We start from the raw sequence: 18,556 nt of genomic DNA on the forward strand, positions 1-18,556 counted from the left end.
TCAGTACATAAAAAAGTACATAACTTAACTGCATATTAAATAAATACATACATACATAAAGCAAAGAGTCCCACTTTAACATTTAGAAACATTTATGCCACGCCCAGAGACCTGATACACAGGGATAATCTATTTTTCTCAAGCCTTTTAAAACATGTGTGATACATATACAGGTCACACTAGGCTCCTGAGGGTCAAGAGATCTGGGGAGAGCAGGTGTTGGGGATGAACTCACTGTGACCCTTCCGTGGTCCACGGCCCCGGGAGAGGCTGCGCTGCGCCGGCGGCGGGTTTCGGGAATGCGCGGCCTGACGAAGATCACGAAGGGCTTGAACTCGGAGGTGCGCAGGCTCTTCAACGCCTGGGACACACAAGAGTGAGAGAGAGACAGACTGATGGCATTAGTCACTGAGAATGCGGAGAATAGGGGAGGATGAGAATATCGATGAGCAGCAGTTTAGCTCATAGATGGACTTGATTTACAGTCAGGGCAACATTTCCAGAGCTTACACTTGAAGGTTAATTTAGGCACACTGATAAATACAGTGAGGTTTTAATTTGATAAAGGTTTTGTTCCACATCAGCGTTTAAGGCTTTTAGCATTTAAGAAACTCCACACAACTGTATTAAAATAATCCCATTTTGCTCTTTTGAACCATAAATCCCCAGGAATCAACCAGAAAGTTAGTACCGATTTCCACTTGCATTCATATATCTGTCACACAGGCTCTTACCTCTGGCTGGACATCCACTAAGCACAGTTTATTCCTTGCCTGCACTGACCGAATGGCCTCCAGGCTGGTGCCGTACTGGTTTTCCTTGTACTCCCCGTGCTCAATGAACCTGGATGAAGACAGAGCCACAGACCCCAGGTGAGAGCTCAGTTTTCTGAAGGGATCTGCTATAGAGGTCCATCTTTGCTCAGCCTAGCTTGACATAGTACTGGCCACCAACCAAGCAACATGGGCAGAATAGCCTCCCGTCATTTCGCGTTTCTTACCATAATGTTTTCTTTCTGAAATTCACATGCACCATCAAAAAAGAAAAGAAAAACAAATTCCTTTTAATTCACCCAAAATATATTGCTAATATATATATATATATATATATATATATATATATATATATATATATATATATATATACCCAAATAAATTGGGAATAAAACAAATCTCTGTTTTCTTCTGTACCAGAAAGGTTTGTATTGAGGGGAGTACTAAGATCTTTGAAAAATAGGCCAGTGCATTCCCCAGTCCTTCTATACACCAACTGCTGCAACAGATTTATTGTACTTGACCACATTCAAAGACAAATAATACCAGTCAAAGGAAATCATCAAATACAACTATAGTATTGGAGAAATAATTGTATCTAGTACTCCACTATAGTCATTGTTTACAACTCTTCTTCACATTTCTGTAGTCTTCCAGAAATGATCTTTACTCAGCATCGAAACAGTCGCTAAAAACACATGCACAGTTCCAATGTCCTACACACCGGCTGGCAATGGCAGTGAAAATATGTTCAGGTGCTATGAAGGGAGAACAAAGTAGGAAAAGTTGGAGAGGAAAATGCACGGGTGAAAGTAATTATTTGTTTAAGTTCTGTGCCTGAATGAGGAGTAGAGAACAGGCAGCTGAGACTCAAGCGAGACAGAGCGTGCAGAGATGGAACTGAACGAATCCCCAGCGCAGTGAAGGTGAAGCGGTGGTATCGGGGAAGGCCTTGCCCCTTCATGCGGGCACACCTAATGGGATTAAAGCATCGAACCCACTTGTTATTCTGTGCGTCTGCTTCAAACATCTGCTTGGAGACAAAGTGATATTCCACCCCCTCTTTCTCGTGGCTTTTTTTGGGTCTTGTGGTATCTGGAAATGCAAGGCAAATGCCAGGGCTCCTTAATGACAGCAGGCACTGTACAAGTTAAAGGGGGGTGGGGGAGTGTAACAGAAAGCAACAGCTGCAGGCAGATTCCTTTTTGCAAGCACAATAGGTGAACATAGTGGTCACAGTAGCACATAGATGCTGATTTTAATAAGGATGGAAATGATACTCCTACTATATAGCAGTTTGATTCCCTTCAGGTTATATATAACCTGCAGGTTTTCAAATTGTTCTGATGAAGCTGGAAGGCCCTTCAGTGTCCATCTACAGTGAGGGAAAAAAGTATTTGATCCCCTGCTGATTTTGTACGTTTGCCCACTGACAAAGAAATGATCAGTCTATAATTTTAATGGTAGGTGTATTTTAACAGTGAGAGACAGAATAACAACAAAAAAATCCAGAAAAACGCATTTCAAAAAAGTTATAAATGGATTTGCATGTTAATGAGGGAAATAAGTATTTGATCCCCAATCAATCAGCAAGATTTCTGGCTCCCAGGTGTATTTTATACAGGTAACGAGCTGAGATTAGGAGCACTCTCTTAAAGGGACACCTGTCCACAGAAGCAATCAATCAATCAGATTCCAAACTCTCCACCATGGCCAAGACCAAAGAGCTGTCCAAGGATGTCAGGGACAAGATTGTAGACCTACACAAGGCTGGAATGGGCTACAAGACCATCGCCAAGCAGCTTGGTGAGAAGGTGACAACATTGGTGCGATTATTCGCAAATGGAAGAAACACAAAATAACTGTCAGTCTCCCTCGGTCTGGGGCTCCATGCAAGATCTCACCTCGTGGAGTTTCAATGATCATGAGAACGGTGAGGAATCAGCCCAGAACTACACGGGAGGATCTTGTTAATGATCTCAAGGCAGCTGGGACCATAGTCACCAAGAAAACAATTGGTAACGCACTACGCCATGAAGGACTGAAATCCTGCAGCGCCCGCAAGGTCCCCCTGCTCAAGAAAGCACATGTACAGGCCCGTCTGAAGTTTGCCAATGAACATCTGAATGATTCAGAGGAGAACTGGGTGAAAGTGTTGTGGTCAGATGAGACCAAAATCAAGCTCTTCGGCATCAACTCAACTCGCCGTGTTTGGAGGAGGAGGAATGACCCCAAGAACACCATCCCCACCGTCAAACATGGAGGTGGAAACATTATGCTTTGCGGGTGTTTTTCTGCTAAGGGGACAGGACAACTGCACCGCATCAAAGGGACGATGGACGGGGCCATGTACCATCAAATCTTGGGTGAGAACCTCCTTCCCTCAGCCAGGGCATTGAAAATGGGTCATGGATGGGTATTCTAGCATGACAATGACCCAAAACACACAGCCAAGGCAACAAAGGAGTGGCTCAAGAAGAAGACATTAAGGTCCTGGAGTGGCCTAGCCAGTCTCCAGACCTTAATCCCATAGAAAATCTGTGGAGGGAGCTGAAGGTTCGAGTTGCCAAACGTCAGCCTCGAAACCTTAATGACTTGGAGAGGATCTGCAAAGAGGAGTGGGACAAAATCCCTCCTGAGATGTGTGCAAACCTGGTGGCCAACTACAAAAAACGTCTGACCTCTGTGATTGCCAACAAGGGTTTTGCCACCAAGTACTAAGTTGAAGGGGTCAAATACTTATTTCCCTCATTAACATGCAAATCAATTTATAACTTTTTTGAAATGCGTTTTTCTGGATTTATTTGTTGTTATTCTGTCTCTCACTGTTAAAATACACCTACCATTAAAATTATAGACTGATCATTTCTTTGTCAGTGGGCAAACGTACAAAATCAGCAGGGGATCAAATACTTTTTTCCCTCACTGTATACAAATGTGTTCAGAATTAAATCACCATAAAATAGAAATCACTTCAAGCGGGAGCCTGCAGGCCCATGAAATCTGAAATGGCTCCAGCTACTACACAGCAAGTCTTATCTGGATCCCTGTTTTAATGAGGTAAAACAAGGAGAAATTCAACACAGAAGGCATTTATAATGTGCTATAGATTTCAGCGTCCTAAGCAGTATTTAATAATAAACAAACAGTTTTTTCTCTCTCCTCTAAACAGCCTGAATGCACACAGAGGTTGGTGGTAGAGCATCACATACAAACTGCTGACGCTTAAGCATTTCAACCTCTCTGCAGACTGCCACTGGTGACTAAGGTGCATTAACAGAACCATCAAACACCAGTAGATTAATCAAGTCAGTTGTAAGACTGCTTCCCCCTGTGTGTAAATTCTGCAAAGTCAGTTTCATAAGGTTAAGTTATACTGTAACCCCTCAAGGAGATCGATATAAAGCAAATTACTGAATGGTTTATTTTGGGACCTTGACCGCTCCCCCCAACACCACACACAAACACTATTTTTGTATTTTTCTGTAGGAATAATATTCATAAAGGTAAAACAGAAAAAAACACTGGCTATATTTAGTATTGTGCAGCAAACAGTTCATGAAGATATTGTAGAGCACTGAACCTTATTTTCAAATACCCAATCATAAAAGCTTCAGAAAGATCTTCAAAAGACTGTTGTTGAAAGTGTCACCTCCAGCTGCTTAATGGTACAGTTACTGCAGTAGTTTTAGCAAAGTACAGCTGCTATTTTCCTAATGCAAGTCTTTCCATAGAGAGATAAGAGTCCCATGTTCATAAACCAAATGCCCTGTCTCTGTATTGCAAGTCAATAATAGGCTCTTCTTTGAAATGTACCTTGAAGGGTCTGTACTAAAGGTCTTTCTATTATTTGGTCAAGTGCTGCCAATTAACAGTAATGAAATGTAACCCTATGAGGCAGCTTACATTTGTGGATGATTTTCAATATTTCTTTCAAGACAAAAGGTTGTGTCACTACAACAGACATTTCTCAGATCTCTCTAATAGCCTGCTGTGAGTGGAATTAAACAGGGCCGGGTGCTGTAAATTGATTCACACTTAGAGCTGGCAACCGGAGTGGGATACAGAGGGATAACTTACACTAAAGGACATGTATCAAAATTCTCACGTGTGAGATTCTTTATTTACTTTTGTAAGATTACCTAATAATTGCCAATTTTGCATGGACAACATTTTTAACCTGAATCTTCACAGATATATGGAGATAGTCATATAGCCCGTAAGCGGTAGTTTGAGGATCAAACCTCAAATATCTAAAACCTATGAAAAAACTAGTGTGCATTAAATTAAGTGTAATATCCTAGACTCAAACTGACAGACAGTATTTTTATGTTCACTCCTTGTCATTATCAGTGGTACAGGTATGATTAACTTCTCCATTACTCTATTGTTGAACACAGAAGGGAAGCACAAGGCACAATACTTCAGTATTGATCATGTCCCTCCATGTGTTTGTTACATAACTGTGTCTGCCCCCCCAGTCCTATGACGCTGCCATGTTCGTCTGTGAAGCAACAGCCAGGCTGGACTCACGTGGGACTGCGACTCCGTAGCGCTGCGGGTTCTCTGCGATGACCTTCTGTTTCAGCTCGTTGATCCGAGCTCCCAGTGATCCTGCAGCAATTCCAGGCACACATTAACATTCTCTGTCAAAGGCTTTTTAACCAGCTCCTGGATTAATTAAAACATCAGGACAGCTATGGAGTGCCCAAGTATGTGGAAGGACCTGAGCTTAAAACTTTCCAAATGGCATCTGCGCCAAGTCACCTTTGTGAACTACCAAGGGCCCACTTTCACGAATGAGAGCAGATGTTTTAATTGTCTTAGATGGTAATTTTAAAAGCATAATTTATGGGAGCAATAGGCAAACATTTTGTGTGAGCAGATAAGCTGTACGTATATCACAGTAACTGTTAAAAATCTATGTACTACCCTTTCTCCTAAGTAAGTCCTTTACCAATTTTTGAAACTCTGACACTAACACTCACATACACAGTTAGACATACTGGAACAGTGAGTCCATACTGGGTTTTGTACCATAAACACCTTCTTCCAAAGCTTTATTTCTGACCTGGAAGAAGAACATATTGTTTAAACTCCACCCCTGACTATTTCTACAAACCAGGAGTGACTGTAGAGTGACTGGGAATATTTGGGGCCAAGAAAACTGCATCCATATTAGCTGCCTATGTCAAATTCGGAACAATAAAAAATAAGAAGAAAAACAAACAAACCCCCAAAATATTCAAACCCATTTCCCATCATGAACACTACTGCTGCTGAAGTGATGCTTTCAGCGGGCCTGTCAGCTTACCAATGAGGACAACCAGCCTGGGCCGCTCATGATGCCTCTGCTGGTAGCGAGTGACCTCTTCGTAGGTGATGAACTCCGGCTCGCCGGGGTCTGGCTGCCGTGCCTCCACTTGGCCACCCTGCCGGTCCTTGCGGCTCAGGCGGAAGCTCCTGCGCAGGCCGGCTGCAAGGGGGGCCGGACAGACAGAGAGACGAACAAATAGATGGGTGGAATGGCAGGTAAGTGGCTTCCATTACACAAGGTTTGAGTACCAACATTGAAGCTGTCCTGCCACTTCTGCTATCAATGCTTTCAATGCTATTATTGGTTTAACAACAAAGGCAGCAAACAACGCTTTATTTTCTTTCCAGTAAAACATTACTTTCCAGTAATACAAGGTCAACACAATTAAAAGGGCCAATGCATTTATCATCTTTCAGTTTCACCCTGAAGCCCACTTCTCATTCTACTGATTTATTTAATTTTTCATATTTTCATAAGTAACATAAATCTGGTTGTCACCATTACCGTTCTTGCACAATTTCTCTATTTCACATTTATAGTGTCTAGTGCAGTAAAATCCAAGGATGTTACTGCAGAAACGTACAGATATAAAAACACTAAGCACTATTTTCTATTAACATAATTTTTTTGGTGGTGGTGGTGGTATTCGCAAATTGCCATGGGCCTATGCTGTGTGTGGGTTTCAACTGGGGAGGGAGTGGCGGTGGTGTTTGCTTATTTATGGCAAAACAAGTACATCAACAGACCGCAGATTGTACATTCTCTTTGCGCAGGGGTGGGAGAAAATAGATTGAATTTCTTCTCAATACACATATATTTGATTTAAAATTGCAATATCCATATAGATATATTTCATACCACTACAGCGTAGATCAAAAAAAGTATTTACAGAAAGCAAAACATCTAGAATAGGAATCTCATTGAAATCAAATTCACGCTTCTAAACAGGTTTTGCTATGATTTCAAAAAGCAGAGAGATGACCGCATCCCATTCCCCCATTTAATCTTATTGGCACTGAAAAATAACATGCTAGCATGCTTAGGATCAGTTATGTTTTATGATACCAAAAACAAGTTAAAGTCAACTAAAAGCAGTGCCCATTAGGGATTCACTGAAATTATATGAAGGTGCACTACTGACACAAACCAGTATGCTAAAATTAAGCGGCTTTGCAACTAACTGCGCTTGAAATTGATTCTGAAACGAGAACAAAACCTGAAGAAGAAATAATCCTGGACAAACAAAATCAAGCAAAACAAAATGAAACAGTGACAAGAAATGAGGCAGCTGTACCTGAATGAAATAAAAACTGTAACTGTACCTGTATAAAACTCCCAGGAAAAAGCTTGGCCACAGGAAGGCGCTACTGGTTTACACTTTGGAGAAACTATAACTAGTATTAGACCATTACACCAGCTTTAAATCTCGCAGAACACGTGCTTTGTCTGTGCAGTGCTTCCAAACTAAGGGGCCTTGCTTTTCCATTTCAGCAGCATAGTGCTAAGTTTCCACAGCTTACTCAGGCAGGAGTGGGGTGTATTTCATGATCTAAACAGCAGTGGATATGAAACCATGTTCTCCTTTCAATATGTCTGTATTTATTGTGCTATGGACAATCATTGGCCCATTTCCAAGGGGCTCTTTATTTTAATTTTATTTTTAATGTTGTTGTTCTTTAGTAATTTCTGTTTGAATGTGCACTCTCACTTTTGACATCCCCCGTTCGAATGATCAAATGCATGCTAATGTGTGAATCATCTATGGCTGGTTGCCAATTCCAACTTTGAGCTAGCCTTCTCAACATTAGGGAGGCAGTTGCCAGGGCTGAACTCTGTGGGGCACTGTGCGGTGAGACATTTCTCATTTTAATCTCGTTAGCCTATGAGAAGGGCAAATTTGGCACTCCCTGTGAGACACTAGCAAAGGAGCAGCAATAGCATGGCAATACTGCATGTGACTATGCTTTATCAATCTGGTTTAGATCATTCAAATAGACCCCAGGAGTTATAGAATGAGGGCAGAAAGTTATGGGCAGCCTTTTGATGAAGATTGAGTAGGAGGGAGGGATAAGGTATGTTTTGTGACCCCCTCTATATTAAATCTGCATACAATAGCTGACATTTATAAAGTGGTCCGTAGCCACTTAGGCCTTATTATTTAATTATAATATTATTTTCTTTTTTTGATGGGATATTAATGTTTAAAATATATATTTATTGGTAACATTATTAAAGCATCATATCAAAAGGCGATACCCACTCCAAAAGTCACAGAGACCCCAGTGACGTTAGGCCAAATAAGATTCCAGTCACACTGTCGTCTCCTGAAGGACTGAAGATGTTTTGATCTGCGGGGCAGTTTTTCCTCAGGCCCCCTGTTGACTGGAGGATACTAAAGGAAGTGCCAACATTTTGACGTTCGCCAACAATCAAGAACATCTCAAAATGTGTGGGTACCCACCCAAGGACAGTATTCACAGAGTATAAGCACTGCACTCCCCTTGCACTGGCTGCCTTTTATGACAAAGAAAATGAAGCAAAATTAATTAACTTTATCACTGAGCTGCTCATTAACACCTCAGGGAGAGCTTTGACAGCAACGGAAAAAAACAAAAATGGGGGTGTAGTTCTTTGAAACAGAGGAACTCATGCTAAACATTTCTGTGAACACTGCCTTGTTTTTTTTAGTTTTCTGCAGATTTATTCACACTCACTGTGACAGTTAGGGTGAGTCCCGCCTTTGGGTCTTAACAAGCTGGAGCCTACGGCGCAGTTTCCCCGGCCCAGTCCCTCTCACCCCCCCTTCAGCCCACGTAGTGCTGTGCTCAGCTGCATTGGCAAATAAAGCTAAGAAGTCATGCTCTCACCTATGTACTGTCCATTGAAATAGCCCTCACAGTCACAGTCCTCTGTAAGGAGGCAAGCAGGGAGAGAAGGGGGTAAGCAGAGGGTAAGATATTCCGGAGACACTGTAGGAGGCTGGGGGGAGATTTCAGGCACTGGTGCGGGCAGACAGGCGGGAGGGCGGTTGCACGGGCGGGCAAGTGGCCAGGCAGCCTTGGGTTAATAGCGGGAAGAGATTTATTTATTTTTGATGGAGAGGACAGCAGGGTTGCAGAGTCTGTCGTAATTACCCCCATTGGGTGCCCCACTAAACTTATAGCACACTTCACTGGGGTATGTGAGGACCATGAGTTTAGGGGCCATCCATATTATTATATAATCTGTTGCGCATATGTTGCAGTTATACCAGATACTCATGTATGACTATATTGCATACGTTTTGGTTAAATGAGAACAATAATGTCCCCCAATGGGGTTGTTTTAATGCTTAACTTTTGTGGAGCTGATGATTTTCATTGCTCTCAATTGATTGGCAGGATAAGTACTCTCTACAGTGGGTGGATACAGGCCAAATTAATCTTTCATATAATCAATCATGGCGCTTAGAGGCTTGTGTAGCACTGATGACATTACGTACATGAGATGCAGATTTTGATTATACAATATTTCGATGGGCCCACTAGCAATTTGTATCCCTGCTACCCCGACACAAACCCACTTAAGTCAACAAGACAACAAGCCACCAATAGCAGGAGAGTCCTGTAGTCACATGACTTAAAACAATCGCGTCACCAAGAAGAAACCTGGTGTGTACCCAGTTAAACAAATGAGCTTTGGCATTTGTTAGTTGTGGTAGGATTGATGTTCTGAATTAACCCTGGCCGCATTTAAGTCAATAGCAAGAAAATCATTACCACTATTACGGCTATAAATGGTAAAGATTTATTTGAACATCATTACCACTATTGTTCCTCTCTCCTTTATTACTCTATAATTACATAACATGACCAATAGGTGCAAAATAAACATTAAGAATCATGTTGATAATGATGATGTGATAATAATAATAATAATAATAATAATAATAATAATAATAATAATAATAATAATAATAATAATAATAATAACATGTTTGCACAGAAGGAGAGAAGACGGGATATAAGTGCCCATGTTGCTAATCAGAGCTCTGTTGCTTGGTTGGTGTTGGTATAAAACTCCCTCTTCGACAGTGACTGCGTGAGTCAAGTGCTGTGCATCTGTATTCCAGTCTTGTTGAGCGAGAGTAGCAGGGATTACTTTTCAAAAGCCTCAGAACACCACAGGGGGCCCTCCGACCCCCAGAGAGCAAGCATCTCAGGAGCTGCATTCGTACACTCCTCCCCAAAGCGACCACAGCCTGGGTGTACATTAAACAGAACCACATTTTGCTCTTTGGCAAGGGTGTTCGGATACAATGGCTTCTCAATCACAGCATAAGGACTGGTGTGAAAGGCTGCGCTGTTACATCCCATTCCTCACTCGCTTCAAAACCAAGGGATTCATGTTAGAGCTGTATAATCTATTTGGGAAGAGGAATGCTTTCTTATTTCATCACGGGCACACAGACAGATAATGGTGTCAGAAGTCAGAGATCCCAGTTTAATTCAGTTTGAATTCACAATCACAGATCTCCATGTGGTCATGCGTGTACATTGTCTACCCACCTTTGTCACAAGACTGGTCATCTACCGACAGCAGTAAAGAAAGAAAAGGAATGTAAGCCATCATTCAGCACAGGATTCACAATGCGGCCTAGGCTCTAGGCAAATACTGAAATGAATGGGACTTTGACTGGTAGGTGACAGTGGCAGGGAAATGTGCAAGGGCCTTTTGAAATGACTGGTCTTTTTAAACACTGAAGGAAAAAGACACAAGTGTTTTTAACTACACAAGTTAACTGAAACCCAAAGAACTTCATATCACCCTTATTGATAAACCTCAGGACTTCAAATGAAGTGCTAAGAAGTGCTAAAGTGCTATGTATTTTTTTGGGGGGCGGGGCAAGCAGAAAGAAAATGCATGAAAACTACAAAGACATACGGACAATTAATTCCAGGGACTTCTAAAATAAGACACAACAGACAGATCAGTAGGACGTACTATTTCTCTAAACCAGGCAGAACTCGGAGAACACGGACCCATTTCTTCTGCCTTTCTTTTACTCCACTACAGTGCATCCTGTTAAGTCACTGCTGATGACATATTGGTAGACCATTGTTTTCTACAGTGGCTCAGTCTAATCAGACAGGAATTGGTTTACAAGTGGGATAATCCCCCAAACTCACCCGGTCATTTCGCTAACATACCCAAACTCCTGTTCAAGAAATCATGACCGGGGAATGACAAGGGACAATGGTATTTAATTGTAAATGTGCCTTTTTGTTGGTTTGCTTTGTTTCTTACTTTTTGGTAAGGAAGACAGATTAGCGGGAGGGAAGATTAACTGAAATAATTTTCCATTTTTTTTGCACATCATCCTGTAGGAACAGGTGAAAAGAAATGGTATTGGGCAAACTACAACAACAACAACAACAACAACAACAACAACAACAACAACAATAATAATAATAATAATAATAATAATAATAATAATAATAATAATAATAATAATAATAAAAGACAGACTTACAGAGTGGCCTTTTGGGGGATTTGGGATTCTGCAGGGTTCCCATTTTTATCCTGTAGGCCAGACGTCTAAGTGGATAGATTATATAAAAAATAAAAAATAAACACACAGCAAATGATACATTACTATGACCAAAAAAAGCCCAACTGACAATCCCCACCAAGCCGATTACCACAATGAAAGAATCTGCTGTATTGTTTTTTTTTCTTACGTGACCTTGTTCAACCTTTGCTTGAACGCATCTGTCAGTTTTACCTGATGGAACTAAAACAAGTGCACGATTGCCACTGCTGATGCTAGGGGCATGCTGTATCAGAATAAAGGATAAGACGGAAGCATTACATTTTTAAGGGTACTATTTAACAGGTATCAATGGTATCAAACTAAATTCAGTACTACGTAGGCATTTAGAATTTAGCTGCTTTTGTACAGGTTCCTGCCTGAGACTTTAACAGCAGTTGTTGTTCTCTTAAAACACTTCATAAGGCAACCTGGAATTTTTGCTTTTAATTTTTCAATGGCCTTTGAGATCAATTGCAATTCTAGAAGATGATATCCTACAAAACCCATTAAGCTTTTAAGGTAAAATGCTGCATTTCTACTAGGAGATGATAAGACTTTTGGAGTGTGCTGATGAACACACGATGACAAAACTGCTCCTGACAAAAGCAGCTGGGATAATTCCCTGATGTCAAAAGTTAGTAGGCATGACTGCTGCTTGACACTTATTCAGTTTGAGCTGCTGACTAAATAAAACAGGGGTGCCAGTGCTGATATTGCAGAACCACAATCTGCAGGTTTGATAGGTCTCTAAATCAATGCCTTGAACACCTGGTAATGTGGACCAAATAGGCCCAATAACTGAATCAGTTAAGTAGTTAATGGTATGGTTCTGCAGAACCTGGGTTGGCCAGCCCTGATATCCAAATAAGAGTGACCAAGAAACTGCCCAGTAGCCACATATTGGGCTAGCCCAGGGTTTTACCTCTCCTGGAACTGTTTGGAGGGGATGAGGCCAGCGCGCAAGTTGCTGTCGCCCACTCTCTTGGCCTGCCACCACGTGGGGTCGTCCTGGCTCACCACCTGCAGGATGTCGCCACGCTTGAAGGGAAGTCCCGCCTCCTGGCAGGGTGTGGCCTTATCCTCTGAGGGGATGTAGTCGAACAGGGCCCTCATGTATACCTGGGACAGGAAAGCCCATAATCATCAATCACGGCCCACGGGGGGGCCTTCTCTCCACAGGAATTTACAGTGGGACCACATCACATGGGATGAATGGACCCAAGTGGTATGGTCCACAGTTTGCATTTCTCAGACCCCAGGGAAGACTTTGGCTGTAATCTAGAACACTGAATCCCAGCACCTAAGACAGTATACAGACAGTCTTTATACAGCTGGACCTGCCATTTCCTATAATTAACCTGCTCAGTGTACAGACTGTTGGCATTTCTCTGCTGGACCTTCAATGTATAGACAGGATTGCTGCTCCTGTAAGAGACGGAGCAGTGCACTCTGGGTACCAATGGAAGACGCTGCAGATCTTTGGTAGCAGGGCCATAATTGGATGAGAGTGAGATTTTTAATGAGATGCAAGTGAAAGCCCTCACCTTGCTCTCCTTCAATCGGTCCTCCTCCTTTATTGCTGGGATGATTTTCAGCGTTATTGACCCCTGAGACTGCGACTGTAACAGAGAGAAGATTATGAAGGGGTATACGGCTCAGTAACTGTAAGGATATGTATTATTATTATTATCTTTCCTAGGAAAAAGGAGGTCAGGCTGCAGCTACACTTATGACACCATGTCTTCATCAAAGCCTTCTATTTATTTATTTTCAGGGAGGAGACGGGATTCCCTGTTCAGGGATTCAAAAGGACAGCGTAATCCAGGGATCAGAGTGAAGAACAAACAAACAGTCCTCACCCCCCAGTCCTTCTGTACATCATTTGTTGCATCCAAACCTTTGGCCTGTAGCACAGTATAAAAAGATGGATCGGGAGTAAGAAATTAAAAAGGGGCAATTGAAACAGTTTCTTTTATATTACAGGTTTTATTTAGGGGGTGCGGGGAAAAAAAATCAAGACACAAAGAGCTACTTCTACTGTGCTCCTGAATGTAGAAATTAAAACATCCCACCAGGTCAGCTTTGTTTTTGTCAAATCATAAATATTCTAGTAGCTTTAGGCTTTGCTCAAGCAGACTGGCCTGTTATTAAACAATCCTATTAGCTCTCGCCAGGAAAGCATAGACATAGACTACGAAACCCTATGAATCACACGGAATTGAGCTGAAAAAGGCCGTACCAGAATCTGACTGATTTCATCTGGTCTTTTGTGGATGATTGAGATTCCATTGACTTCTCTCAGCTCATCTCCCACGTGAACCAGCCCTTGAAATGGAGAGAAATTGGATTTGATATTATATCATAGTTAATTCAGGGGGGGACTCCATTGAGAAAAAAAACACACATGGCTGCCTGCAAGTCTTTTGTCTCTAAGATCAAGTTCTTACACTCAAAGCTGAGAGACAAAAAATAAATAAAGTGTCAGCTGAGGTCCTGAATAAAAGATCACTAATAGATACCTACAACTTCTCAAAATGACTGCTCACCTTATATAGTGAGGTTATTTGTAACCCCTTATTGTGCTTATCCCATTGTAAGCTCTGGTCCGTACAAGCTAAAAGTCGGTGATGTACTATAGCACCTCTTTTCAGTACGAACGCAGCTCCCCCCACATTTACGGGCTCTGATAGCATTTCCATGGTTACCACCCTGAATTCTCAGGCGCTGCATTTGAAGGCAGCCCTTATATCACCGTTTCTGTGGTCACATGACTGAGGCTGAATAGCAGGGAATCTCTCCTTAGCGCAACGGGGGGTGGGATTCACAGTATTATCAACTGACTGCAAGCTGTATATTTTATTCAGTGTGCTTAGATCTGTTTCTATCCTTGCCTCTCCCCGGCTATTTCATCTCTCAGGTTGCTCTGTGGAATTAACCTTGCTCAACATCTCTCTATGCCAAATGACGGCGTGTAACTGCAGCAGGGTAGTGTAGCGAGGCCGCCTTGGACTGTAAAGCCCGCTGGTCACCCACTACACACTACGCTGCTGAAAGTCTTCCTGCTCATTTCCTCCCATTTGCCTTTTGAGAATCTTCTGGGACAACACTTGTTAGCAGCTGCTTAGCAAGTTTAAACGAGAGCATTTAACAGCAAACAGACTCGGGGAAAAACACAAGCAATAGGGTATAAACAGGACAGGACACAGAATGACATTTACATTACGTTATGGACAAGGAAACGGGATTCTCTAAAGGACCCCCATTAAAGTCCTGGAGTCTTCTCCTTTTATTTTTATATAATTTTTTTTCTGGATCGATGATAATGGAATCAAGCCGCTTCACAGAGTGACAGTGTGTTACAGGGCAGAGCAGTGCAGTGCGCTCTAGTGCACAAAAAGACAGCCTTATGAGGACACCCACCACTCCGATCCGCAGCCCCCCCACGCATGATCCTGGCTACTATCACAGCGCCCGTGTGCTCATCTCGCCGGATTGTTGCCCCCTGTAAAAGACAAAGCAGTGCACTCTGGGTACCAGTGGAAAACACAGTTGATTCTTGGCAGCAGGGCCATACTATAAACTAGAGCTGAAACTAATGCCATTTAAAATGAAATATCAAATACACAGAGACAGATAGACAGACAGACAGGGTGACAGACACACCCTGCCACTTTAAAAAGAGTTTCATTGACACATAGATGTTAGTATGTGCCATAATACCGAAAATACAGAATAGCAGACACAAAAACATCCACCCCTGGGACCGAGGTTCACTTCTGGCCTTAGGTGTCTGCGGTGTTTGCATGTTCTCCCCATATCCACGTGAGATTACTTTGGGTGCTCGGATTTCCTCCCACACCCCAAAGACATGCTGCTTAAGCTGATTGGCTACTCTAAATTGCCCTGTGTGTGTGTGTGTGTGTGTGTGTGTGTGTGTGTGTGCGTGTGCGTGTGCATATGGTACTCGCAAACCCATCTGGCCAGAGTGGTGAATTATGGCCAATGATCCCTCATGGAGAGGCCTGATCATACACTGGCTTGATGAAGGCTGATGTAAGGGGGGATATGTTGTATATATATATATATATATATATATATATATATATATATATATATATATATATAGCTGTATATAGATGTTTGCTTTTCTACATCTTGCAGGGCCTGACGCAAATGCTCATGTCATTTTTATTATTCTTGGGAGAGCATAGATAGACAAATATACAGTGGTTCCAGTACAAACTGTGTGCTACATACAGTGAGTCACTGAAAATGTGTCATCTTCGGATACCTCTTCACTGAAACCAAATGTAAAAAGAAGTGCTTCACTGTACAGGCTAAAAGAACAGAGGATAAATCAGCCTGGAGAGAGGGGAAAATAATAATAAAACAATCCCCTGTAGAAATGAAACATGCAGCTGCCACATGAGGTCACTTTTATTATACATATTTATTTATTCATTTGACCATTGGGTGCTTCGATTACATCACAGGAGAATCTGTTTGGTGAGTTTGAAAACTCAAAATCACACAGATTTGTTCTTGGTATTGATATTGGTATTCAAGTACTGCCAGCAGGGGCTGAAAGGCAGCTGCAATATGTGCAAAATAACTTTTTTTTTTTTGGGGGGGGGGGGGGGGGGCTTTATCAGCCAAAGCAAAATCAATAAACTAAAACCGTGGCTACATCCATTATGTAATTATTGCAGCTGAAGAGAAGGAGGGCATCTATTTGAAAAATGCTTGTCCCGATGAAGAAAAGCTTGCCAGGGAGTTGAAAACTTGGCACCTTTGTTTTGCTGCTGATAAACAAGGTCGTGTTTAACCTTGTCGAAAAATTCACGATCATCTCGTTCTGGCACCTCAAACATCTGATTTCCATAACCCTTGGGTCCAACATGCAGAACTGCAGAGAGTGCGGATGTTGAGTCTAGATTCAATGGCTGCAAGAGTGTTGAATGCAACAGACGATGCAGCGTGCATCAAAGTTTCGGGGGCTTTCTTGAGGAAAACCATCCTTTAATTTTCTCCATCCCCAATTTCCTATCTCCCCATTTCATTCACAACTCTTGGAGCAGCAATGAAGGATGACCTTATTGAGATCTGAAGACGAAAAGTTTGAAACTTATGCTAGCAAGGAGCAGCCTAGATTATTTGTAAATCCCCACCCTGCAGGACGTCAAGGCTGAAATTCATCAGACCGGACATCTGAAGACCCTTCCCTATGTGTCTATCACTCACCAGGGGCTCCTTGTTCTTGACCAGGCGGACGATCTTCACTGACTCCTCCTCCAGTTCGTCCTCAAAGTCATCTGGCAGTGGGGGGAGGACAGGGTCAAAGTTCTTTTGGGCCACTGTGTCATGGACTGAGAGAACAGCCTGAGAGGAGGGAAATGAGAGCATGACGTGAGATGCTACTGAAACAAATTCAGTGTTTTTCCTGCATTCAACTTTCGAGGCAAAAGGAATGTACAAAAAGAGTAACAAAAAGTAAAATTAGAACTAGACACAAGAACAGCTGGAGGCCTGGGCCTTGCCTTCTGACACAGTTGAATGTTTGCATTTGGTTTGGTGTGTTGTCATGCTGTTGGTGCAGAAATGGCTGCCTCAAAGTGTGAGGGGAGCATGGTGAAAAGAGTCCCATCTAGCTAGAAAGCACTTTGGGATGCCTTGGGAGATTAGGCACTATATATATGCAAAGTATTATTATTCAAGTAGGATGAATACCTTAAGGTGAGGCGCGGTCAATAACTGCAATAGCTCTTTCTCATCATTGCTCATTGGTCCACTCTGGAGCTCCTCAGCCACCTAACAGACACAATACCAAAATCATAAACAAGCAGAGGACCGAGAGAATTAGTTTTTTAGAGTTTATACATCGACTACATATTTTACAATGTTTTTTCCTTCTTGTCTTGAGACATGGCATTTCATTTACAGATGCTTCTCCCCTGTAGTACAAATGACTCAACAAACAACACTCTGCTGCAGAGACTGTGACAGCAGCCAGGGCGAAATAATTAATAACCAGTAAAAAGAAAAAAAAATGTAAGTAAATAAATTATAAACACTCTGCCAAACAAGCTTTTTCTCCTGTCAGGTGCGATTTACAGCTGCTAAATTAATATTCAGTTCTGGAAAGACTGTCAGGGTAACCAATCATGACAGGAGGGTGTTTTTTTCTTTTTCTGAGTCATCATTTTTCTTCATGCATTAAACTCCATTATCTCTGCTGCCCAACTAACCACTTAATCCCTCTTTCCAATCTAATTTATTGCCTGCTGCTGTTATGGATGTATTTCAGAGAGGCTGTTTGTTAGCACATGTAAGATACTGTTGGAAAATGGACACTGGTTTTGTATTTGCAGACCTGCATTTTACAGCAACAATAGAGACATAAACACAAGGCATGCATCTCATTACACTGATAACTTGTCAAAGCGAATCACTGTTCAAGCTGAAAGTGGGAAGGGCAATATGTAATTGTACCTTGCTATCCATTTAATATCATTTTGCGATATTGTTACATGCCAGCTTATACATACATGGCAACTGCAGTCTACCTGGGGGAGATTGTTTGTATCAAATATTATAAATCACATTTGAGAAACTAGCCAATCACAGGGCAGCATTTCCACAAATTCCTATACATCTTATCTTGTGTATAGATGTCATACCGATATTTGTGCATCTAATTCTTACATTTGTGATTTAGAATAAGTTAATAGGTTGTGTGAAGTAGCGTCTCTTATAATATAAGAGATTATATTTTGCAGTTTGTGCAGCCAGCTCAGCTTCACTTCACCTCGGTCTTCTCACCCCAAACAGCACAAGATGACAACTCTAATACAATAAAAGACACCCTTCACATGACCTATTAACTTATAAATGAAG

General features: G+C 41.9%; 1 protein-coding gene across 3 annotated transcripts in view; it reads right to left on the reverse strand.

Annotated features, from left to right (window-relative positions):
• Positions 1-18,556, reverse strand: part of mpp3a (MAGUK p55 scaffold protein 3a) — a 40,123-nt gene that overhangs the window by 3,728 nt on the left and 17,839 nt on the right. Inside the window, exons 5-19 of one of the 3 annotated variants that reach the window (XM_066698536.1) lie at positions 17,390-17,470; positions 16,904-17,041; positions 15,083-15,164; positions 13,902-13,987; positions 13,522-13,566; positions 13,207-13,281; positions 12,585-12,781; positions 11,603-11,667; positions 10,638-10,658; positions 8,958-8,999; positions 6,088-6,249; positions 5,307-5,387; positions 1,775-1,868; positions 735-843; positions 236-361 (exon numbers count right to left, since the gene is read on the reverse strand). In XM_066698536.1, coding sequence (XP_066554633.1) covers positions 236-361; positions 735-843; positions 1,775-1,868; positions 5,307-5,387; positions 6,088-6,249; positions 8,958-8,999; positions 10,638-10,658; positions 11,603-11,667; positions 12,585-12,781; positions 13,207-13,281; positions 13,522-13,566; positions 13,902-13,987; positions 15,083-15,164; positions 16,904-17,041; positions 17,390-17,470 — 1,404 coding nt within the window. The remainder of the gene's footprint in view (positions 1-235; positions 362-734; positions 844-1,774; positions 1,869-5,306; positions 5,388-6,087; positions 6,250-8,957; positions 9,000-10,637; positions 10,659-11,602; positions 11,668-12,584; positions 12,782-13,206; positions 13,282-13,521; positions 13,567-13,901; positions 13,988-15,082; positions 15,165-16,903; positions 17,042-17,389; positions 17,471-18,556) is intronic. The other 2 variants (XM_066698538.1, XM_066698537.1) reach the window with 2 other exon arrangements.

This window comes from Amia ocellicauda, chromosome 3 (assembly GCF_036373705.1).
Source record: "Amia ocellicauda isolate fAmiCal2 chromosome 3, fAmiCal2.hap1, whole genome shotgun sequence".
NCBI lineage: Eukaryota > Metazoa > Chordata > Actinopteri > Amiiformes > Amiidae > Amia > Amia ocellicauda.